Source organism: Cynocephalus volans, chromosome 1 (assembly GCF_027409185.1).
Source record: "Cynocephalus volans isolate mCynVol1 chromosome 1, mCynVol1.pri, whole genome shotgun sequence".
NCBI classification, from domain to species: domain Eukaryota; kingdom Metazoa; phylum Chordata; class Mammalia; order Dermoptera; family Cynocephalidae; genus Cynocephalus; species Cynocephalus volans.
Genome location: NC_084460.1, coordinates 295815864 through 295840097, shown reverse-complemented (window position 1 = coordinate 295840097; position 24234 = coordinate 295815864). Strand labels below are relative to the sequence as shown.

The window sequence follows — 24234 nt, the reverse complement described above, 5'->3', positions numbered from 1 at the left end:
AAAACACGCAAAAAATACACACCATAAAAAATAAACATTTTTACTTCAATAAAATTAAAAATTCCTAATAACTAGGAAGTACTATAAAAAAGTAGAAAGACAAATTACAAACTAAAACAGAACACTTACAAATACGAGTATATAACCAACAAAATATTGGCACATGGAAAACATGAAGAACTACAGAATAAGAAAAAGGCAATCAACTCAACACAGAAATAGACAAAAGGCATGAATAGATCAACAAATAAAAAAGCATCTGACCGTGTGTTCAGTCTCCTTTTTAATTAGGGAAATGAAAATTAAAACCACAATGAGATATTATTTTGCACTTAGAAGATTAGCAAAAGTACAATAAGTGTTAGCAAGAATGCAGAACAATAAGGACTTATATACACACAGGAGTGCTTATTTTATTGTTATTCTTCATACGTTAAGCATGCCACAGAAGTTTTTTGTATGCATTGTACATATATTTTAAAAATTAAATATAAAATGATTTTATCCTTGACTCAAATGAAATGCTTGTAGTATTTCTTACTAAGTAAAATGTTAGGGCTATAAATTTTAGCTATTTTAGTATTTCATATCTATTCATATTATACTAAGGTTTTTAAAGTTAGGGATACTATTAAATTTATCTATGCAAATAGAAAAAGCAATAAAAACTTCCAAATTATGTGTGTGTTAAAGAAGAAATCAGAGGAAAATCACAAACTGGTACTCAAAGAATAGATAGCCTTAAATGCATTTATTAGGAAACAAGAGCAAATGAAAGTAAGTTAATTAAGCAATTGATTCAAGAAGTGATGATAGAACAGATGAACCTGAGTTAAGTAAAAGGAAGAAATGAACAAACATAAGCTGGGAAATTAAAGAAAATAAAAACAAAAATGTGTAGGGTAGATGAAGAAACATTAAGCACTGGTTTCTTTAAAAGACTAGTAAAACAGATAAATTTCAGCAATATAATTGAATTAAAGAGAGAGAGAATACATAAATAATAACATTAGAAATTAAATAGGATCCATAACCACAAATACAGTGAAGATTAGAATATAAAAGAATGCTGAATATTCATCTAAACCAGTACATTTGAATTTCTTGACAAAATGGATGATTACTTAGGAAAATATACATTCTATAAGCTAGCTCCCCCAAAAAAGTATATGTTCCTGATTATGGCAACTGACCACCCCAAGGGTAGAAATTAAAACTAACCACCATATTTATAGCACATTACGCTGATGTTTAAGTAAATTTTGACCACATAAGCTTTAACCTTTGGAGTCAGAAATTCTTTTGGTTCTAGCCCCACAAATTGTTATGTAAAAGAAAACAGAAAAAATGTATATGTATATATTTTCTACTGTACTAACAGTAAGGCCAGAAAAGGCATATCTTCCAGGTATGGCTTTGGTGGCACAAAATAGGAAAATGTCGATACTGTGAAAGAATGACGAGGCCACCACTGAAGATCTGATATAAAAAGACAAAGCTGAACATGCAGTTGACTCTGGTAACAGAGAGAACTACGCTGTTCTGACACAGTCTCCTCAAGGAGAGCAGAATGCCGACTACACGTAGAGTTTTGAAGTGTGACATCAGGGATTGGAGGAGTTTTAGGAGTGTAGGGGAGCTGACATATCTGTACAAATGTAAGTACTCAGGGACATCCGTGGAACATGTTTTCTTCTCAATCCCTCCTTTTGTTCTCATTCAGCCAAAGCTGCAAGAGAGAATCATCAAAGATTATCTACATCCTTATCAGTATGGCTGATTGTTCTGGAAGAGGAAGTTTCATTTGCAAAAATCAGATTTCCAATTTGAGCATTGATCAGCCTAATTTCATTCTGATTTTGTCTTTAAATATTTCATTGAATCATCTGTCAGGTCAGCAGCTGCACAAAAGCTTTTAAAACTCTGGACAACAGACTTCAAACAACTGTGAGATTAAAAATATATAACCAGACATATGAGGGTTCTTCAAAAAATTCATGGAAAGATTTATATTATCTTGTAATTCCATTTTTCCATGAACTTTTTGAAATTCCCTCATATTTTAAAAAAGGTCCAGAAGACTTCCTAAGAAAAGAAATCTCAACAACTCTGAATAGATCATAGATAGCTCACATTGCCTTTCTCTTAGCTTTAATATAGATTGATCACACCCACTAATAGAGTTAATTTAGGTATAACAGGAGGCATTAGCAACAGCCTGGACTCTCTTAATTGGCCAAAGTAAAATATAATGTTATTCTATTATCCATAATAATTTGAGCTAAGGAATTTAAACTGGCTCAATGCATCTTTGATCAAATTCACATAAGTAGCATTAATTATAATTATAGCTATTATTTGGGTCTTTCTAAGAGTTGGCAAAACAATCCTTCACTCTACTTCAAATTGTCCTTCAAAATGCACAAGCAATAACTTAGGAGAGCTTTATTATAAAATTAGGATGATAATTGTCTCTAGTAAAGCCTATAATTGGGCAAGAAGAGTAATTATCACCTAGACTGCCTGGCATCGTTACTTTTCATTCATTCCTCCCTGTGTTTCTTAGTCAGTATAGGGCATTGGCTCTTTCAATGTTCTTTCTCCTTGAAATCTGCAGGTGTCCTTTTTTATGCCCTCTTGATTCTTAGAAAATACAGAAGACCTTATTCTTATTTTTATTTGAGAGGTCAGTTGTCTTATTTAGAGAGCTATATATTTATTTTTATTTCTAGCTTCTTTTCTTTCTAGGGCTCTATGAAAATGCTCAGCTACCTATTAGAGATCTAACTTCACAATTTCCTATTATAACTTTTTCCATTTAAGGCTCTTAATTCAAATCTGAGCCCGCTTTTAGCTGTTGACCCTATCCTAGAATACTGTTTAAAAGTTTTCTGTAATCTAATTTTAAAATCTCCTGTTTATTTGTGCTTATTCCATTACAATTTTGAATCTTTGTCCAATTTACTCTGAAGGGAATAACCTCTCAAATGGCCCTAAAGGGTTTTGTGTTTTCTCTTTCTGTCTCTAGGAATTTTTTTTAATTTTTACAGATGGATTATTTAAATCTCCTCTTTCCTATCTTCTTGCTTTTTAACCACTTTCCCCATTTGAGGGAAAAAATTACGTGAACTAGGTGATACAGACCTAGTCATCTAGGACAATAGTACAGAACCCAGACCCTACTGCCAATGTCTGCCCATCACCCTAAAATATTAAAAAATACTTATTCATAGCATTGCTATAGACTGAATTGTCCCCCCACAATACATATGTTGAAGCCCTAACCCCAATGTGACTATATTTGGAAGTAGAACCCTTAGGACATAACCAAGGTAAAATGAGGTCATAAGGGCCTTGGTTCCTTTTTTTTTTTTTTTTTTTAAAGATGACCGGTAAGGGGATCTTAACCCTTGACTTGGTGTTGTCAGCACCATGCTCAGCCAGTGAGCTAACCAGCCATCCCTATATGGGATCTGAACCTGAGTGAGCCACGGGCTGGCCCGGCCTTGATTCAATAGGATCAGTGTCCTTATACGAAGAGACACCAGAGAGCTTGTTCTCTTTCTACCCATATGCACGAAGAGCCCATGTGAACACAAAGCAAGATAACGGCCACCTACCAGCCAAGACAAGAGGCCTCAGAATGCATCTACCTTGCCAGCACCTTGATCTTGGACTTTCCAGCCCCCAGAACTGTGAGTAATAAATGTCTGTTGTTCATAAGCCACCCAGTCTATGGAACTCTGTCACAGAAGCCTAAATAGACTAACAAGTCCTTGACTCAGCTCTAGACCAGGTTTTAAATTCAGCTTATACAGATATGCCTTCTGATCTAGCACATTTCCATGAATGTTCTTCTCCTGACGAAACCCAAGGCAAAGATAGCTCATTTAGGTTGAAAGAAGAAACGGAAGGACTAGAAGAAATGTAAATGAAAAGTGTAGACAAAGCTGAACAGATCCAAGCAGGGTGCGTCTGAGAAGGTTAGAGTGCCCTTGGATAAACTGTGTTTTAGGTAAAAACACACCAAATAAAAAAGCTGACTATTGAAAGGTTGGTATCTTTGTCTCCTAATTTTGTGTGTCTGTGTATGTGTGTGCGTGTGCGGCTGGCCAGTATGGGAATCCAAACCCATGACCTTAGTGTTATAAGGCTGCACTCTAGCCAAATGAGCTAACTGGCCAGCTCTTTGGCTCCTAATTTTTTTAGAGTTACTCTTAAACATATGAATTTATCAATTTTGACACAACAAACTCATTAAAATGGTCATTCTTTTTTGCCATTTTCTGCCATTTACCCCCAAAACTGCAAGAGTTAGGATCATAGTGAGACTTTATATAGGAAGAAAAATTTCTTGCAGGAGTTAGAGACTTTGATAGACAAATCCATCTACACAAGGAAATATGGGTCACTACAGTTAGTCCACGGTGTGTGCTCATGAAAGGTGCAAACACAAACTAGGAATTGGCTATATGATGACCTAATAATTGCTTACCCTAAAATACAGACTGAGCAAAGGGACCTTCTTTCACAAGTTGACAAGACAGTGAATGCCATCATGAAGGGCACCCAAGGCTAAGTTTAACTATCTGCTTTTTTGCAAATTGGTCACTGGTCTAGTGAAACTCCAATCATTTGTCTTCAAAACCGTATTAGATTAGAGCAGAGAATAATCAATTTATGTGTGTATCTGTTTCTTACAGAACACTCCCTTATGCAATCAATAGACACAAGATAATCCAGAACAGAACAAAGACAATTAAAATAAGACTTCATATGTATAGACACACAGATAAACAAACAAAAGCAAAGCAAGCAGCAGGAGAATAACCAAAGATATTATCCAAATGTTTTACCTCCAAACCAAAAGGTTTAATGATCTTAGAAAAAGACCTAAATATAATTACTTTAAACAAAGCCCTATTTTGTTACAAACCCTAGGATAACAAAATAAATTCAGCAACAAGAACACAGTGAAACTAGTCAGAACTCAGATGATTGTTGAGGCTGACTTACCTGGCAGCAGATCTGAAGGATAAAAGGAGTTTGGGCACGAGGGGCTCAGTGAGTACACCTGTTAGTCTGAGGATGCACCAGAATACTTCTGAGGCCCTTTGAAATGATTGTGTTGAACTCCAGAGCTGTCATTGAATGATAAGATTCCCTTTAATATCTGAACTAAAAAGACAAAGCCAAATGTACTGCTATCAGCTATATATTGTATTTGCTGTACAAGAGCAGTTTTAGAATGTTTGGAGACGTGCGTCTTATTTGGATGAATGGTCTCTGATTTTGTAGAGCCAAGATTAAAAAAACATATTTATTGGCACTATAGTTAGAATATGTCACCCCAAAAGCACATGTTTGAAACTTTATCCCTAATGCAACAGAGGTGATTAGGCCATGAGGGTGGAGTGAAAGGACTAATATCATTATCAGCAGAGTGGGTGCCTTATAAAGAAACAACTTTGGCCTCCTCTTGCTCTCTCTCTCCCTCTCTTGCCCTTCAGCCTTCTGCCATGAGATGATGCAGCAAGAAGGCCCTCACCAGATGCCAGCCCCTTGGTCTCAGACATCTCAGCCACCAGAAGTGTGGAAAACAAACTTCTGTTTGTTACACACTACCTAGTCTCAGGTATTCTGTTATAGTATCACAAAATGAACTAAGACAATTGGTCTTCTGTGTTTTTTATTACGTGAGTAATGCATGCTCATAATTGCACAATACATGTTCATTCTTGAAAATGCACCCGAGAAAATTGATATTAAAAATAATCCACCATATCATCATCCAGAGATAGCCCTGGAAACATTTTGATATACATATACTCAAATTTTTAAAACACATAATGTATATTTTTGAAATGCAAGTATATTCATATAATACATATGTTTGTAACCTCCTTTTATATTAAAAATATCATACATTTTAGATGCCTATAAATACAGTTATTCATAGTTGTTAATGGAGCACAGGTAGGCATCTATCACCATTTACTCAACCACCCTTCTCCTACTAGACTTTATAAACAGGGCTTCACTAAAGATTCTCCAGCTAAATCCTTGCCAACAGCCTTAATTACCTCAGATAGATTTCAAATAGACTCATTAAATCAAAGAATAAACACCTTTTGTGAGCTTTGACTGACACCTCGTGGAAAATCGCACGCTGCCAGCTATTTCACAACCTCTGTTTGCATTAGCTCTGGATCATTAGAAAAGAGTGAACCCTTTTCTTGGCAGTCTAATGGATGGGGCCTGACGTTTATGGTTGATAACTCACCTCAACCAGACGTTCTCATTGCTACATATCCGTTTCTAGGTTACCACTGGGACCAGCGAAAAGCTGTGCTTCTCCAACCACGGACATTTCCACACCTTTCTAACATCAAATTATTTACAAAGCAACTCCGTGCAGAATAAATCCCCATCTATTTTCTTTGAAGCAAAATTCAGGCCCATTTTATAGGAGCAGCCACTAGATTTGAGCACTACGCTTATTTCCTGGGCACATATTTGAAACAGCACTCGAAGGGTTGGAAATCCCAGCCAGGCAGGCAGCGGGCTGTGCAGGTGCAGCCCGAGGAGATGCTGCAGCCAGGGCCGAGCACCCCGCCCTCACCTCTGCCGCGGAAGGGAACGCTCTGCTGCTGGGGAAGGCGCTGACTCGCGACCTGTCCCGGGTGCACGGGGGTGGGGAACGAGTCTGCTTAGCAGCTCTGGAGTCCTGAGGTCACACATTTAGGCTGCCAAGGCTGGGGGCGGGGGTTGCAAGGAATGGCATCAAATTAGAAGCATCTTCTCTTCTGTCTCCTGTGCACAATGGCGGGAAATAATACGTAGCGCACAGAATTTTCGCGCCGCACCGTGGATTAAACAAGCCCGGGAGCAGCTCCAGAAACGGCTCCAAAAACGACCACGCCCATCACTGCCGCCACCCACGGCTGACCCGGCCTCTCCCTTCTTCCAGCCACACGCGCTCCTCCGGGCGGGGCCGGAAACTACGGCACGGCTTAGCCGGAAGAGAGCCGCGGAAACATGTTCGAAAGGCCCAATCAGCGCCCGGCCTCTCCGCTCCAGCCAATAGGCAACCGAGATGCGGGCAGGAAGGGTGGAGTCGCCTATTTGAGCCGGTGGCGCGCCGAGGGCCAGCTGTCCGGGTTCCGGGCGGGGGTCGAGGCTGAGTGTGGGTTGCGCCATGGAGGGCGCGGTCCTAGAAGAAGACACGCTGCTGTGGCAGCTCAGAAACAGCCGCCGCCGCTTCCAGAGCCGCATGCAGGAGCTGATAGAGAAGGTGCGGCCCCCGCCGGTGGGCTTGGCGGGGCGGGCAGAGCCCGGGGCGCTCGGGCGCGGGGAGGGGTGTTGGGGGCGCCCTAGACGGCCTCGCGCCGGCGCCGCTTCAGCCCGGCTCCGGGGCTCCTCTTGGCCTTCGGACCTGACGGGACCCCCTTCTTTCCCTACAGTACAACCAGCCCTTTGAGGACGCCCCGCTGGTGCAAATGGCCACGCTGACCTACGAGACGCCCCAGGGTACGGAGTCAGCCCCGTTCTCGGTATTTAGGATGAAGAGTGTGAACAGGGTCGTGACTTCTGGAGTTTGAAATGCTGCCCCGGCTCCCTCATGAAAGTAGACTTTGTTTACCTGATAGGAACCCAATCATCACTCGTTCCCCTGAACCTGTAAATTACCTAAATTACTTATTTCCAACAGGTTTACTTCTTAAAACAGACTTCCCGAAGACAACATAAAGGCATCCTGGTTAAAAAATGCCTCTGCCTGACTGGCTGGGCATCCCCGGTGGCCGCGAACAGCCCTGTCAGCTTGGGTCTGTTGCTAAGCTGGACTGAGTCTCAGTTTCCTCGTCTGTAGAATGGAAAGATGACAATAGTCTCGACTTGGTGTGGGTGTTGTAACGGTTACGTAGAATCCTTGTGAGGCTCTTGGAACAGCACCCCGCGGTAGTAAACGCTCATACTGACTGCTGTTTGTCCTGTGTCATGTGTGGTAGTAACTGTCACCCTTGAAGTTCTGAGTACTTGAATAAGGAGAAGAGGCCGTTCTATTTAATGGTTAGTGTTGTAAACTGACTTAAATCTCATAGATTCTCTTTGGTAAAGAGCTGGAGAGAGTTTGCACCGGATGAGGTCAGTGTCTCCTGTACAGCCTTATCATCAGCTCGTTATCACTTTATAGCTGATCCAGCCACACTTTGGGTAAAACGTTTACACAGGGAGAAACTAAAATATTCCAGCAGCACATGTCTGTTTCTTTGGTCTTCATCGGGCCATGAGAAATCTAACCAGAGGGCAGATTAGCCTCAGAAAACACGTACTTTGTATTTGGGATGTAGAGATTGTCTCTGAAAAGTGCTTACTCTCTCTATATGTAGTATATAGATAGCCCTCAATATATACATTTTAAGGATACTGACCGGCATAGATACAAGAGTGTTTCTAAAAGTTCGTGGAAAAGTAGAATTAAAGATAATGTGAGTCTCTCCATGAACTTTTTTGAAGTACCCTTGTGTGTTCCTTGTTTACATTTAACTTTTTGTGTTAATGACATAATTTGACAAACTGTTGCCTGCTAGGTAGAAGAGATTTCTGTTAATAACAAATTTGTCTAAACTTGAATTTTAAAAAACCCTCAACAAAGATCAACAGAATATCAGAAACCTGACTTGCTTTTAATGTATCGTTTTCTTTGCCTGTCACTTTTTCTATTAATGGAGATTGAGGGGAAATTCAGCGTTCAGGATTACATAAGTGGTAATTTTTGTTTCTTTTCTTAAGGATTGAGAATTTGGGGTGGAAGACTAATAAAGAAAAGAAACAAAGGACAAATCCAGGTATTTAATGTTACATTTTATTGCCAAAATGCCTTGCTCTGGAAGAATGTTGATGTGAATGAAGGTGGGTTTTGGGGGTGAGCCCTGAATGTGCAGCAAGACTTTCTGGAGGCCTCGCAGGGCACTTTGTTTTCCCACCTTGATTGCCCTTTTTTTTTCTGTTTTTAAGGATTTACTGAGAAACAGATCTTGCTTGTCAAGTGCAAAGAGGAGCTGTGTGTGTTGAGCCCTTTTTGCCACCCTGTGTTTCCTCCATTACAGGCCAGGGGCTCCTCCAGCAACTAGGCCCACAGGCAGAGGCGGGGCTCACCAGGTCTCCCTCCCATAGACCGCTCTGCAGCCCAGCTAGGAGCTCCATCTTTCCTTCTGCATTTCTGTTGCTTTGCCTCCCACGGATTTGTCACCCCTTTCCCCCTGGGTGATGGAGCCACCAAAGATTACTCAAAGCCCATCTCTTTTGAGCAGTGAGATGTCCCAGAAAGGGGTTAATATCCCATAGCCTTCAACAGGGAGCGCTATTCTCAAGAAGTTACAGGAAGAGACATAGGTGGGGTTTTGCTAAGTACAGTTTAACAAGTTTTTTCAATAGAAACTGGTAACATTCAGTAAAAACAAGTCAGATGGCATTCTATTAGACAATTAAGTGATCCACTAACAAAGGCTTGATTTAGCAAACATTCCTTCTCCCTCCAGCAGTTTTTTAGTAACTTTACATATCAACAAGTAACCTGTCTGTCTTTGAACCAGCAGCCTTGCTGTGTTATGATTCTTATCTTGCAACAGAGTCAATAGCCTGGGGAAAATTTCCTGTCCTTTGCAAGGTCAATATTTGAAACTGCAAGGCTTTGGAAAACCAGGCCCTGTGAAGTACATTTGCTTTATGAGTCCTCTACATTTCTCAACCTTTGAAAGAGCCAGGTCCCCCCCCCCCCCCCATTTTATTCAAGGGCATTGCGGCTCTGTGAACTATTATAATGGACAGCACTGATACAGTTTACCTTCCTGCCGTGAGACCCGTGAGACCCGGGGAGCCCTTTGCTCTAGTAGCTTTTGCAAGGTTATCTGTATTCTATTAATCACCACTTCCCAGATGCCACGTGGCTCCTCATGGTCGCAGGTCAAGGAATCTGTACCCAAGAATTTTAGTCATAGAAAAGTTAGAGATATGCGTTCATAGAACTACTTAATATTAGCCTGACTTCTCTATGCAGAGAAATTCACTAATGCTATTTAAGAATAATGTGATTCTTGTTTATAATATACATTTTCATAAATATACATTATTTTTTACCCTCACTTTTCCAGTTAAAATATATATTATACAGAGAAGCCTTCTTTTTATCATACATTGTGTAATTCAGTCACCAGTGTTTTAAACTGCCATTCAATTGATAGGCATTCAGCTTTTCGTGCCTTCTCTAATTGTAAATCAGGGTTAGCACACTTTTTCCATAAAAGGCAAGATGGTAAATATTTTCAGCTTTGCAGGCTATGTGGTCTCTGTTGTAACTACTCAGCTCTGTTATGGGAGAAAGGAGTGTTGCTGTGTTCCGATAAAATTTTATTATAAAACCCCTGTTATAAATAGTCCTCAGAGAAACATACTGGTTCTTATCTCTCCTCAGTACTGATATCCCCCCTTTTTGAGGGGGGATGCCCAGAAGTGGGATTATTAGGTCCACTCTCTAAATTGTACATAATAGTGACACCCATTCATCAGACCAGTGCTTGAATGGTCCTGGCGGCAAAATATTTCAGCTGGACATTTGTTTAAGGTTTTTGCTTAAAATGTGGGGTGATGACTGCCTGGGGTCTACAGATTTTTTACACCCTTTCTTGGATTAGAAAACTGGGCATAGTCTGTGATTCCAACTTGCACATCACTAACTTCACTGCAGTTACTATTGGTGACTGTGCCCAAATCCGCCTGTACCCTTTCCCAAATAACCAAATCCTCCGGATGCCGCCGAGATTGCTGCCCTGTAGGCTGTGGGAGGCAGTGAGCCATGGCGGGCTGTGCATTGACCTAAGGCGGCTTGGCTATGACACAAGGCTTGGGTTCTCTTTGTAGATACCAGAGCTGCCAAGTAGTTAGGGGTTGGTGAGGATTGGCTGTTTCCCGAAAATTCTCAAGCCACAAAACAGCTCTGGAAATTCCCTGAAGGCTCACCTTAGGTGTCATTTTCACTGGAGGCAAAGGTGGCAATTCTGATGTTCTCAAAGCAAGATTCAATTTCCATGTAGTGTTCTTGGGTAGCCACAAATCCCCCAGACCTGTAGAGATGTTACCTGAGGGCCATCCCTAAAGGCATAGACCTTGCCACCTCATTCCCTCATTGTGCAGGGCTGGTGGGGGCAGTCTTAAGATATTTTAGCCAATTTGGTGTCTTGAATGTCTGAATTTCACTAATGAGAATCTATTGATGCCACTTGTTAGGATTATTAGTGGGTCCTTGTGTACAGCAGGCTCTAGAGGGCAGAAGTAGGCCTCCCCTGGAGTGTGACCAGCTGACCACCCCTGCAGTGTGAGCTCCTGGTCATGGATGACTGACTGCCCCTACAAGTCAAGTGTAGCTCAGGCCTAAACTGGCCCCACATGTGCAGGAATTGTAGCACTCACAACATTGCCATAACCACAATGTCATATGGTTAAGATAAAGATCACAGAAAGTCCCCCAGGGGCCTCTTGAGTATTTCTAGATTCTCTCTGATGACCTAGTGACAGTTATGTTCTGTTTCACTTTGGCTTTTTGTTTGCCACAATCCCTGTGAGCCACTTCGGGGCCGGGACTTGGCTACTCTGTCACTTACCACCTGAGGAAGGAAGCTCTGCTGCTTTTCCAAGAGGAGTTTCGACTACCTCCTGGGAGTCGGATGCCTTTAGAAAGCGGAGGTGTGAGAAGAGAAGCCTGTGGAAGCTTCTCATTCCCTTCCATGTTCATGGGAGGATTGCAGGTCTACCCCTGTGCCGTGGCTTTGAAATGTGCTGTTACTCAAACGAGCATGTCTTTATTGACTTCAGTACTTTGAGGACTCCCGTGGGAAGCTGGCTGGCAGGATGGATGGCCCTGTGCAAGCTACAGCCCAAGGTCATGAGCTGCCCCAGCGTCACACACAGGTCCTGAGAGCCGGTGAGTGTCGCCTTTGTTAGAAAGCAGCGTCAGGAGGGACTGTGCCTGACATGTCTCTGTTACAACAGTTTTAAGTCTGTATTCCTTGTGATTCAAGTTTTTGTTTTTTCTAAGGTATATTTTTAAAAAGTATAAACCTCTTATAATAAGACTTGAGATTTGCCTTCTGTAGAAAGTCTTCCTGCCTCTGCAGTCACTGATTTCCTTCTCTCTAGGAGCCACTTTCGCTGCCCTCAGGCCAGTCTCACTGTCTAGACCCTATCCTGTCCCTCAGCCCTTCTTTCTATCTTCAGCCTCTCCCTCTACCCCGGATTCGTCCCTTGGTGTTTACACTCGGCCCGATTTTACCGTAAACACACAAAATGTACTTGGTGAACTTCCCCCACCCTGTGTCCTTTCCTAGCCACCTCCCCTTGTGCAATCCTCTTTGCAACCAAATTCAAATAGGTCGCTCACATTTGCTGGCTCAGATTCCCTCACCTCCCGTGTACTCCTCACCCGGGTTCATTCTGGCTTTGGGCTCTGGGTAGGGTTCCTGGCACCCCCGTTGCAGAATCCAGTTGACATTTTTCAGCTTTTGTCCCCATTGGCCTCTTGGTAGCAGTTGAAACTTCTGGAAATTCTGGCCTTGGTCTCTGTGACACTGTGCTCTTCAGGTTGTCCCCCTTCCTTTCGGCTCCTTCTGCCGGCCCACCTCCCCTCTCCACAGGGCGCCCTTTCTTGAGAGTTGTTCTGAACCCCTCTTTGCCCCTCACTCTGGGGGAGCCATGGCCTCACCGCATGCCGACTGACCTCCAGCCCAGACCTTGTCGTGGTGTGTTTTACTGCCTGGCAGCCTCTACTTAAACATGTCATGTACAAACTCAGTGTATCTAAACTACAAAGGCCAACCGCAGACTTGCTCTTCACCTTACGTTCCCGCCTGGGTACAGGCCCCACACTGCCCCTGTGGTGCGGGACCTCGCCTCCACCTCCCCTCGCTCGTCACTTACATTCAATGCATTGCCTCCTGTTCTCTACCCTGCTGCCCCTCACACCACCCCCAGCGTTAGCTCCTGTCCCCGCCAGGGCTCCCTCCTCCCATTGACACGTGTGAATCTGTTAGAAGCAATACTGCATGGCTTCCCGCTGCTGTTGGGGCCAAAGGCCAGAACGTGGCCTGAAGGCTTGCCTGACCTGCCCACGCTGTCTCCTCATGAGCAGTTTTGTAATTGATCTTTAACACCATCTCTCCTACCAGACGCTGACCTTTCCGCAGCTCTGTCCCCCCACTGCCCAACCCCTTCCCCGGCACCTCACCTACCCTGGACAGTCAGTGGCATGTATTGAGTTTTGGAGAGAAAACTGGTGGTCTTTCAAAGTAGAACTAGAAGAGAGAGACCTTAGTGAAGATGTTTACTGATATTTGTTTACTGGCACTAGTCCAAATTTTAACTCTGTTAATCCTTGGGTCCATGCATTTCCCAGACTGCTTGAAATAATTGGAAATAGGTATTCAAGAGCTGCATCATCAGTACGGTACCCACTAGCTGCCTGTGGCTATTTAAATAAATTAAAAATTAAATAAAATTTTAAAATTCAATTCCTCTGCCTTACTAGCCACATATCAGCTGTTCAGTAGCCCCATGTGGCTAGGAGCTGGTGTATTAGACAGCAGATGGAGAACTTCCCGTCATCACAGGAGGTTCAGTTGGGCAGCTGGGATAGGGTGTCCCAACTCCTAGAATCAGAGGTCATTGTAAGAGCCAGAGGTGGTATAAAATCTGCTCTTCCTTCTCTCCACTTCTGAGGCATAGCCCCATTCTGAAATGTTCCTGAGCAGCAATGTTTGGCGTTATCTTTATTCAAGGGGAACACCCTTGAAACAATAGGGATTTTACTGTAGGACATACTCAAAGCAATAGAAAAACCCCCTTGAGAGGAAAACGCAAGGTTTCCCAAAAATCCTGACTGAGATTTCCTTTTTTACTTTTAGGTTCAAAAAGCAGTGGTGTTGACGCAACTATAGACCAAGAAGATCCAGTTGCTTGGATCTTAACGGTAAGATCTGCCTTTGGTAATGAGTGGACAGAGTCGGGGCTTGGGGTCCAAGTGCACGTGCTCTCAGGAAGTGAGGGCCATGTGGCCTAGGCAGCACTGCCAGCACCCTGCTGGAGGTCCCCCTCTGAGGCCCCCTTTGGCTGCCACCACACCTCAAGTCTTTGGTGTTTTCCTGCCTGGCAGCCAGTACTACCTCCAGTTCCAGCCTGATTTACTTAATTTATGTGATTGTAAGTAATTTTGGATACTTTTTACTCTGCAAGTAGAACTGTCACTGCTGTGGTTCACTGTGTGCCATTTGCCGGGACTGCACGCGCAGTAGTAAAAGCTGGCTTCTGAGTTGTCTTGCCCCTCAGAGACAGAGTCATTAGGGAGGTGTTCTCAGAAGTGTTTCCAGGTCAGCCTCGAGAGCCCATTTAGTCTTGAGGTCACATAACCAGGTACCCATCGCTGACCTAAAAAGTAAGTGTCACTCATCTGTCTGTTTCCTAGAGTGTCCCCGTGGTTGCAGAAAACACATCTCCTTAAAGGACGTGATTCTCGCTCTCTCTCTTGGTTGGGATAGGACAGAATTCACACAGAACTTAACCCTCTTGAGCATCTTTCCTGGCCCCTGTGTCATATGCTAGAATAGCTGTGCCTGGTTTTCCTCCAAAATTGCTCCTTTTATGCATAGGTTTGCCCACTCACCATGTGTGACTTTTAGTATCTGGATAGAGAAAAAGGCAGTGACCCTGGGGCAGGAAAGTGGGTACTTTGTAAAAGGCCATGTAGGGATTGGCAGCAAAGGGGAGGTGGGAGGCCCTGGTAGTAGAGAAACCAGGTGCTGGCTCTTCTCAGCAATGTGTGTTTGCACTACCCCCAGCTGCATCCCAGATCCTTGGCTCGATCCCACTCAGGTGCAGAAAATGGAGGGTGAACCCCTCTTTCCAGTGTCTGGCAGGTGAGGAGTAGGAGAGCCGACCATTCCTGGCCTCCTGAGTTGGAACACTGAGTTTCTTTTCTTAAAAACTTACCAGTTGGGATTATTACTAGTAGTTGAGCCCTGAATTCATCACCTAAGAATATTTAGACTTTTAAATTTTTTTTCTGTTTTAGTAATACCATCATATACTTCTCCAGATTTGTTTGTTTGTTTTGGTCTCTTTATTTCTGTGGGATTTTAAACACTGAGTATATTCCCTGACATCAGATTACTGGGTCAGTGGATTGCCAGAGACTAAATAGACCACTGTTAAGAGCAGGAGATGAAAAAATGACAGTAATTTCATTTAGAGATTTGTACATTAATGAACTTGCCAGTTTGTTCCAGAATTAAAGAGATCAGCTGTACCCAACAACTCTGAAGAGTAATGACTTCTCTTTTTCAATCAGCCTGCAGTGCCTCAGAGCCCTTTGAAAAATGAGTTAAGAAGGAAATACATGACCCAAGTGGATATACTGCTACAAGAAACAGGGTGTCTTAAGGTAATCTGTTTCCCACTGTGTATTTTTACGTAATTAGATCATAAACTACAGATATACTGAGGTGTAATGTAGTCATGCTTTTTGTTTATTCTCTAAAGAGCCTGTAAAGAGCATTTTGAGTAATTATTTCCAAATGGTTTTAGTCACATGCTGACAGACTTCTGCTATTGAATGGACACTCCAGGTCTCCTAGGGCAGAGCCACCAGGGAAGCTCATGGAGGTGGGAGTCCTAGCAGGGTGCACCTCCATTGCCTGCTGCTCTGGGGCAGCTCATAGAAATCTAGGAGAGCCACATGTGGGACTCTCCAGGGGTGGCCGCAGCCCTTGGGCAGAGGGATTTTAAACTGCATAGTTAGGGAAGTGGTGGCTCCCACCTTCGCTGCCGTGACCAGGGCTGGGATTAGCAGCAAAGGGAGGCACCAGCCCTTGACTCCACCTGTTTCATCTATTCCAAGGTCGTGTCAGGGTGAGGCATGAGGCGCGCCACAAGCTTCGTGCTGGCAGCTTCGATGGCATGAGAGGAGGGCAGCCTCCCTGGCCCCTCGCCCAGGGTTGGTGCCCTCTGTTCCACTGCAGCTGCTTTCTCAGAACTTTGCCTGGAGAAGAGCAAAACAACAGATTGAGGTTCACATAAGGAACCAAGGTCTGGATGTCTTTCATAAGATAAAGGACATTTTAACAACAAATAACTAGGAAGTACACATTGCGAAATAAAGAACAATTCACCTCCAGAAAAAGGCAGCAAACTTATGGAAATGTGTGTGTTTCCTTATTGTGTTGCTGACCAGTGAAAAGCCTGTATTTGAGGACCACCGAATTAGTGATGTTTCCTTGTTCTTTAGCCTAAAGCAGCAAGTGGTGTCATCTTGGCTGCTGTGTGATCAGACTTGGGAGCGTTCTATTGGGTCTTCTTTGCCCACCATCCACCTGGCCCCTGGGTGTTACTGCTGTCTGAGTGTAGTGATGGACGAAGACGAGCCAGAGCCCTCCCAGGGAGGGAGTTACTGGCAGATGGGTGGTGACTGGCCAGAGGGCACATGGAGACCCATAGACAGAATCCCAGATCTTACTAGGTCAGCTCTCCCCTCCACTGCTCAAAGACCAGCCAGCCAGTATCATCATGGTCACATGCTTATCAACGCTGCCACTGTGCTAAGGCACACAGTCTTTGTTGAAAGTGGGGAAGGTAGCTCCTTATGCCAGCCTTGCGGGGACATCGCATTGTCAGGGAAGAACCCAGCTCCATGCACTCTGGGTCTTAGCATCTGACAGCTCTTTTGTAATGATTGGCTTTGATTTCAGTGTGAAGGTAACAGAGATGGAAAGGACACACATGTGACCCTGGTCACACCTGCCACGCCTGCCCCTGGTAAGTGTGACGCAGAAACAGCATGAGCAGTGCATGGCGCCGCTCACACTGGGCACACCGTTGTTTGCTGGGCGTGTTTCATCAACATGAACAAACTTGGACTTAATAGGAAGATTAAGATTTTTTAAAATGACTTTTTTTTTTCTCTGCCATTCTGGCGTGCTAATTTCTAATTAGCTCTTTATCCCAACTCAATATTTTGAAATTTTTTGAAACTCCAGGAGTGTAAGACTTGTAGTACAATGATCATCCTTTACCTACGTTTCACAATCAACATTTTGTAATGTTTCCTTAGTCACCTACCCGCCCTTGGCACGCACACACACATATGTATGTTATATATGAGGGTACTTCGGCATGATCATGGAAAGGATTCATATTACCCTTCCATTCCATTTTTCCACGAACTGTTTGAAAACTCATATTTATTGGCATTTGTATATGTGTTATCCCTAAAAGTTTCACGTGTTTCCTAAGAACAAGGTATTTCTCCTTCATGACTACAGTAAGCTTAGCGCATACCAAAAATTTAGCACTGACACAATCCAGTTGTACCAGTAATGTCCTTTGCAGCTTTTTTGTTTGGTCAGTTCAGGCCCACACAGGCAGCACCGCTGTGTGTAGGGGTCTCCTTCAGTCCAGAACTGCTCCCTGGCCTTGCTCCTGTCCTCGTCATTTTTCACATCATTACCTGTCTTCAAAGGTCCAGGCCAGTAGTTTTGCAGAATATCCCTCAATTTGGGCTTCTCTCGCAGTTAGGCTCATGTTAAACATTTTTTGGCAAAAAAACTGTACATGGGTGCCGTGTCCTTGTGGGACATCCCATCAGCCTGTCCCATTGTTGGCGGCTTTTGAATCTGGCCTTTGAGGTAGGGCTCATCCAGTTTCTCACTGCAAAAGGGCCTCTTTCCTCAGGGTCATCTGTGGGTGATTCTTTGAATCACCTGGGAGCCTTTTCTACAAAAACCTTTCACCCGGCAGTTTGAGCATCCAGTGATGAGGTTGCCTGGTTGTAGTCAGACCTCCACTGCCTTGCACTCTTCTGCACATGTCAGCTGGCATTCTCTGTAGAAGTGCTATTGTCCCCCTCTGGGTCTTTTTTTAATTCCTTTATCTCCCCTACACAGGTTTTTGGGATTTTTTTAGGATCACTAATAACTCATGGATTTTGTGAAGTTTACGTGTTATAATCCATTGCCAGTACTCAATTGGGTGCTCAAGTACTCCCAAATACAGCCTGCAGGAGCCCCTTTCAGCCTGGCTTCTATGTCCTTTGACATGTCCCCATCATTTTTGAGCACTTCTTCACCCCCACTGCAGTGCCACATTTGCATCTCCTATCCTGGTTGTCACCAGCCTCAGTAATGTTGCTCATCTCGTCAATCATGCAGTACAGAATAATCTCAGTGTGGCACCCAGTACCACTCTTTGCAGCAGTGTACAATAAGGTTCGGGATTTCAAGTAGCTCTTTTCAGCAGTATCCCCCGAAGGGAGTAGTACATTCAGAGTTTTGTGTTCAAACTTATTTGGATCCTTTTTTCCCTTTCAGTTTTCAATTTGATATATAGGTTTATTTATTTTTTTCTGTTTCTATTTGATTTTAGGGTTTTTCCCCATCCTTGTTCGTTTAACTTTATTTTTCTAAATACATGCAACATTTAACAGGATGCACAAGTCAAAGCTGTGTAAGAGGCACATTTGGGAGCTTTACTCCCTTCCCCACCCATCATCCCCTGGTTTCTAATTAGCTTTTGAAAGGCAGACATGTTCTAAACAGTCACAGAGTGGAAGGAAGACTCATTTTGGGAAGGTAGTTGGCAAGTAAAAATCTAATTTTGATAGCTGAGAAGAGTATTCCTAAATATTTGTGGAGTTTTTGTGTTTTTTTGCTTGTTTATTTTGCTCTTGTATTACTTAAAAAAACAGTCTTAATCCAGTCTGAAGTTACATAATCTATGCATATGGATGGCTTTGAATGGTAACAGCCCTTTACTTGTGTGTGTGTTTTTCTCCCAGGATGCTATTGTGTCTCTGGAAAGAGCACTGCTAACCCAGCAAAGCCAGCTTCCTCTCCCAGAGAGTGGGATGCTTTGCATCCTTGCTCAACGGACATGGCCATAGTACCTAGAAATGACAGTCTCTCATTAGGAGAGACCAGTAGTAAAAGCTTCTTAAGCAGCCAGTCCTTCGAGGATGATGACATGTGCAACCTGACCATCAGCGACTTGTATGAGGGTATGCTGCACTCAATGAGTCGGCTGTTGAGCACGAAGCCATCAAGCATCATTTCCACCAAAACATGCATCGTTCAAAACTGGAGCTCCAGGAGGAAGTACAGGTGTAAGAACAGATTGAACAAAACATATTGCAAAGGAGGCAGACAGTCTCAGAGGAGTCCCAAGGAGAAATTTCTACCCTGTTCTGAGCCTGCGAGAGAGAGAGGAGTATTAAGAGATTGGAAGAACTTAGTAGATGTTTCTTACCATAAGACAGGTTTAAAATCGGGAAAATCTTTTCTTGAAGTAAACAAACCCCAAATCCGTAAATTAGATTCAAGTTGGAAGGAGCTTAAAGTGATGCCCCAGAAGTGTTCTTCAACTTATTTATACTCCAGTGCAATTCATCACCTTGATCAGGAAGAAAGATTAATAAAATTAAAATGGTTAATTTCTCCTGTAAAAATGGTTTCCAGACCAGGGGGTCATGGAGTGAATTGCTATAAGGAGATTGATATTAAATTTGATAAGCTTCATCAGGAGTATTGCTTAAGTCCCAGGAAACAGCCTTGCCTAACTGGCCTCCAGGGGTCTCGGGCAGTGGACGTGTACAGAGGTGGTCGTACAAGCCCTGGTGGCCTGTGGGGCTTAGAAACCCACAGGATGAGTTTACCTTTCAGTAAAGCAAAAGCAAGAAGGTTAAATGAGGCTTTTGAAAACCTGGGCAAAAGATCTTTGGAAGCAGATGGATGCCTGTCAATGAGTGATTCCATTTCCCCACTTTCCAAGACCAACCCCACTCAGAGCCCAGGCCACTCTCAGCAGACTTCTGACCTTCTCATTCACAGAAGCAGTTCTGGGCTACTTAGAAAGTCACTGTCACCCAGCAAAGCTATTTCCTTACCGAGGATAGAACCTCTAGGCTATGGAAGGAATCGTTATGATGAAATTAAAGAAAAATTTGACAAGCTTCATCAAGAGTATTGCCAAAAATCGCCTCAGCAGATGAAGACACCTTTATGTGTTAGATTGTCCCCAAATAAAGCAAGAGTGGAAGTTCTGTATCAAACAGAAGACTTGGTAACAAAATTAAATCCAGACTCTCACTTCCATGGCTTCCAAAAGCTTTCATCATCACCTCCGTGGCACATACGAAGTCCCCTGGGCTCACCTGCAGCTGGGGTTCATCCATACATGTGTGTGGCTCTCACTGCCAGGAAGGACCATCAGCTCCCAGCAAAAAGGCGCAGGTTATCGGACCCCCAGGTGTGTGGACACTGGGCCAATTCCTGGGATTCCTCAGATGAAGTGGACGAAGCTGTCCCCAGACCAGGAGAGCAACTCAGCTCTGCATGACCCAACTGGGAGGAGAAGGTACCTTTCTGTTTGTTGAATGTGGTGTTTTGTGTGTGACCACTGTAGGCAGAGGCGTTGTATGGTAGCAACTTTTGATGAATCCCAACAGGATTCTTTTTGTGCCACGTTTGATGAATCCCAACAGCATTCTTTCCTGTTAATTTCCCAAACATTCCCACAAATTCTTTCTTCCTCTAAAATCAGCATTTATGTTAAGAACATGTTCATGTAAGATGCATGAATGTGGAGCTGAAAAATGTTCTTATAGACAAAGTTTTGCACATTTCTGGTGGAATGCATTTAGGGTTTTTTCTAAAAACCTTAACTTATTTGCTATGTCCGTCTTTGTCAAACTGTGCCATTTCCAACCCCTTCATCTTACACTCAGAGAATAGCAATTATAAGGTGAAACTGATTAGAAAATAATGACTTCCCACCTGCTGCGGATTCCTAGTAGGGACAGAGCAGGAGATGCTGGCAAGAGCCGCCAGCGTAGAGTCTCACGTGGTGAGCCTAGGCTGCCTCTGAGCCTGCCTTTGGCTCTGCAGATAATCCCAGTGCTCATGGCATTCAAATCTCTCTGTGTCACCTGCCTCGTTCTGCAGTTGAGTTTGTGCATGTCACTCAGCTAAAGTTTTAGTCTGCGTGTGCCATTTTATTGTCCCAGAGGCAAGATGGAGCCAAAGTGGAGTGGGTCAGGGTGTTGCCTTTGTTGCCTGGTCAAGTGCAGGTTCTCCAGCATAGCATAACCATGTGTCCACAAGCCAGGATTCTAATGGTGCAGTCACCCATGCACTGGCTGACAGAGTTTGGTTTTGGCCAGTTTCCTTTGGAATTTATGTGTTTGTAGTTTGGACAGGTGAGGTAGTGTCTACTGTTTCCTCCTCCACCTTATCCCAACCAGGTGGGTGACCTCTCCCAGAGGTCGTTAGATGGACCCTGTCTGTTTTTCTGCCCATTTGGCCTGTGCTCCCTTCCCCATGGCTCGCGCTTGCTTTCTCCCATCAAGCTCAGTTAGGGGCTGGTCTCCCTTTTCCTTCTGCCACTCCTGCCTTCTCAGCCTGCTGCCCGGCTTGTGCTCCCCCGAAACCACACTCTGCCACCAGCAACCTCTGGTGGCTTTACCTGCAGGCTGCTCTTCTCTCCACTACTCCTGTCCTCCCGGTGCCCTCAGACGTCTCCTGGGCTGCCTCATCCAGGTCTTGCCATTACAACAGCTCCCTTTTCTTTCCAGGGGAATTTTCACTGGAATCTTCTCTCCTTCTCTCCCAGTATTTGCTTGTGTCCCTAAACCTCCACAGCTGTTCACCCACACACACTCTTTAGCTGCCCCCCTGTGCAGGTAAGCCTTGTCCTCCCTGGGGGCACCACAGTGCTACCATACCTGTCTGAACGCAGGCAGATCTCACAAGTTGGTGGCACAAGGTAGGCTCCTTGGCTCAGTTCTAGAAACTCTCAGGTTTTGTTGTTTTGTTTTTCTAATTTACTTCCACGTATAAAATCGTATGTGAGCTAACCAGAAGCAGATTAAACAAGTCTGCATTGACATTTGTCATTCCAGTTGAGGACTGACATAAGTATCCAGATGATGGGAAAGGGTTGCTCCAGATCCCGTCCTAGGGGCAGGGGCCTTTGATGAGACCAACGTGGAGCTGAGCAGGGCAGGTGGGGGCCAGGCCCAAGGGCAGGCCTGGAGAGCAACCCCTCCGTGCACTGTGTGGACAGGGTCCTCCATCCAATTTGGTAGCTCTTTCCTGACGGTGCTTGTGTAACAGCAAAGTCTTCCCCTTTGCTCTTGGTCTCAGGCTGTTTGCCCAGCCCCCCAGCTCCTCCTGCCTCCTGTGCCCACTGCTCACTCGCCTTTGCCATACCAAACCACTGGCTGGGGGCGTTCAGAGAGAGTTCAATGAGGGCACAGCCTTCAAGAGCTTGGCCACATCTCGTGGCATTCGCTTCATGCGTTCTGATCACTAACAGATCCCCTCAGCATAACCTCATTGGTCTGTTGAAAGGGGGCGTTTCACCAAGGATCTCAGCCTGGAGAGCCATCCTGAGGTTTGGCCCAGCCTCCTGGCACCTCATGATACCTATGTTCACTGTCCCTGTTTGTCAAAACGTAAACTTCTTTTTCTCAAGTAGTCCCCCCAACAAACACACACACGTTTCACCATCATCCTGCCCCTCAGGTTCTCTTTGTGCCTTTTCCCGCCTTGTTCCTTGGTTTGCTGACACTTCTCCAGCTGCCTGTGCCTCTGGGCCCCGCAGCCCCAGGAATACGGTGCCCTCTCTCCTGTCTTCCCCGCCTCTGCCTCACTCCTGCCCTTCCCTCACAAAAACCCTGCCACCTCTGTGCTTGTGCAAAGTCTCTCGCTTTTTTCCTGCTCAGCCTGAAAGGGCTTTCTTTTTCTCTTGGCCCAGCCACATAGAGGGGACTGGTGCCTGGTTACACCTGGGAGTGGGGACTGTGCCGAGAACTCAGTCCTTGGTGACTCAGCAGGGCCCTATCAGATCTCCTGGAATTTGATAGCAAGTCATTGTGGCCATCACCACGTGCCTTTTACAGTTTCATCTTAGACTACAATGTAAGCATGTTTACCATTTTCCCAATTTTTTCCTTTCCCTGACTAAACTATAAATTTCTTGAGGAAAGGGACCAAATCTTCATGAGCTATGACTACATGAAAAGCGTTACTAAGATCTGAGTGCTTTCTGTGTGCTAGACCATGGTAGGCCATGGTGAACCTTTTAACACCTTATCTTAACCCCCGACAGGAACTCTTTGATTAGGTAGGTTCTATCCAATAGGCAGGTTCTGTCTTTCCTTTTTCTAAATAAGTAAATGTAGCTTAAATCTTGTAACTCCTAAATTCACACAGGCAGTACCAGCTGGGCCAGGATTTGAGAGTCCATGGACTTAACCAACAGTTTGCACTGCCTGCTTGAGGCATTGCCATTCCTTTTTTTTTTTTTTTTTTTTTTAACATTTTTTAGGGTATTTATTTAACATGTTGGCATTTTCTATAATGAACACACAAAGATATATATATATATGCAATGGAATAAATATAAAAGAATTAAGCTTTTGGTGGCTGGTATTGGGAATGCTAGTGGAATTTTACTGAAATCATTCTTTATCTTTTTTTTTTTTTTTTTTTCCCTAGAGAAAGAACACATTTTCCTGGATGGAAGAGAAGAGTGATTTTGTGTTAGGAAAATTCAAACCTAAAAATGTGTAGCCAGGATATTTTGGAGTGTTGTCCCTCTTCCCCTTTGCTGTCTGTTTTTTGCTGTTGTTTTTTCAGTTCTCAAGAAAATGTGAGAATTTGGTTGACCTATCTGCCCCTAAAGCAAACTTCAGTGAAATTGGCTCCATCAGAGATGACTCTGAGTTCCTGTTTATGGAAATCATGTGAATCAAGTTGCTCAATTAAAATTCGTAGTGTTATCCCTTGTAGGCCTGTTTTTCTCATGTTTTCTTTTAAAATTTAGACATGTCTAGAGAATTCTCCCTTACATTTCCTGTTTTATTGGAGAATACTGTTTGCTTAGGAAACCTAAATTTAAGCTCTGGGTACAATGATCTTTGAGGGAAAATACACTGGCTTAGTCTTTTTAGATTCAGACCCTGTTAGGACTTGGTATCTTTCAGAGAAAATTGAAACCATATAATTCAGCTATAAAAGGTAATTTTTTTCTCTAAAAGTGGATGAAATTAAATCTTATCTAAAACGATTCTAGGTGAAAACATGTTATATTTAAACAATCCTGTGATAGTCCCAAAACAGTCTTGCAGGCACATGGCAT

At 43.7% G+C, this 24234-nt stretch overlaps 1 protein-coding gene across 1 annotated transcript; it reads left to right on the top strand.

Moving 5' to 3' along the window:
- Positions 1-7195: 7195 nt before the first annotated feature.
- Positions 7196-24080, top strand: HJURP (Holliday junction recognition protein). Its single transcript, XM_063111390.1, has 9 exons — positions 7196-7294; positions 7464-7530; positions 8794-8849; positions 11872-11980; positions 13956-14020; positions 15395-15487; positions 16791-16857; positions 18875-20448; positions 23592-24080. Exons 1-8 carry the CDS (start codon positions 7199-7201, stop codon positions 20428-20430), a joined length of 2109 nt encoding a protein of 702 aa, XP_062967460.1. The 5' UTR covers positions 7196-7198; the 3' UTR covers positions 20431-20448; positions 23592-24080.
- The last annotated feature ends 154 nt before the right edge of the window (positions 24081-24234 follow it).

Bases quoted from the DNA above. Each gene is read 5' to 3' on its own strand.
- HJURP (XM_063111390.1), top strand. From the start codon at position 7,199: ATGGAGGGCGCGGTCCTAGAAGAAGACACGCTGCTGTGGCAGCTCAGA. The intron at 11,981-13,955 runs GTGAGTGTCGCC...TTTTACTTTTAG, and splicing joins CACACAGGTCCTGAGAGCCG to GTTCAAAAAGCAGTGGTGTT. The intron at 15,488-16,790 runs GTAATCTGTTTC...CTTTGATTTCAG, and splicing joins AAGAAACAGGGTGTCTTAAG to TGTGAAGGTAACAGAGATGG.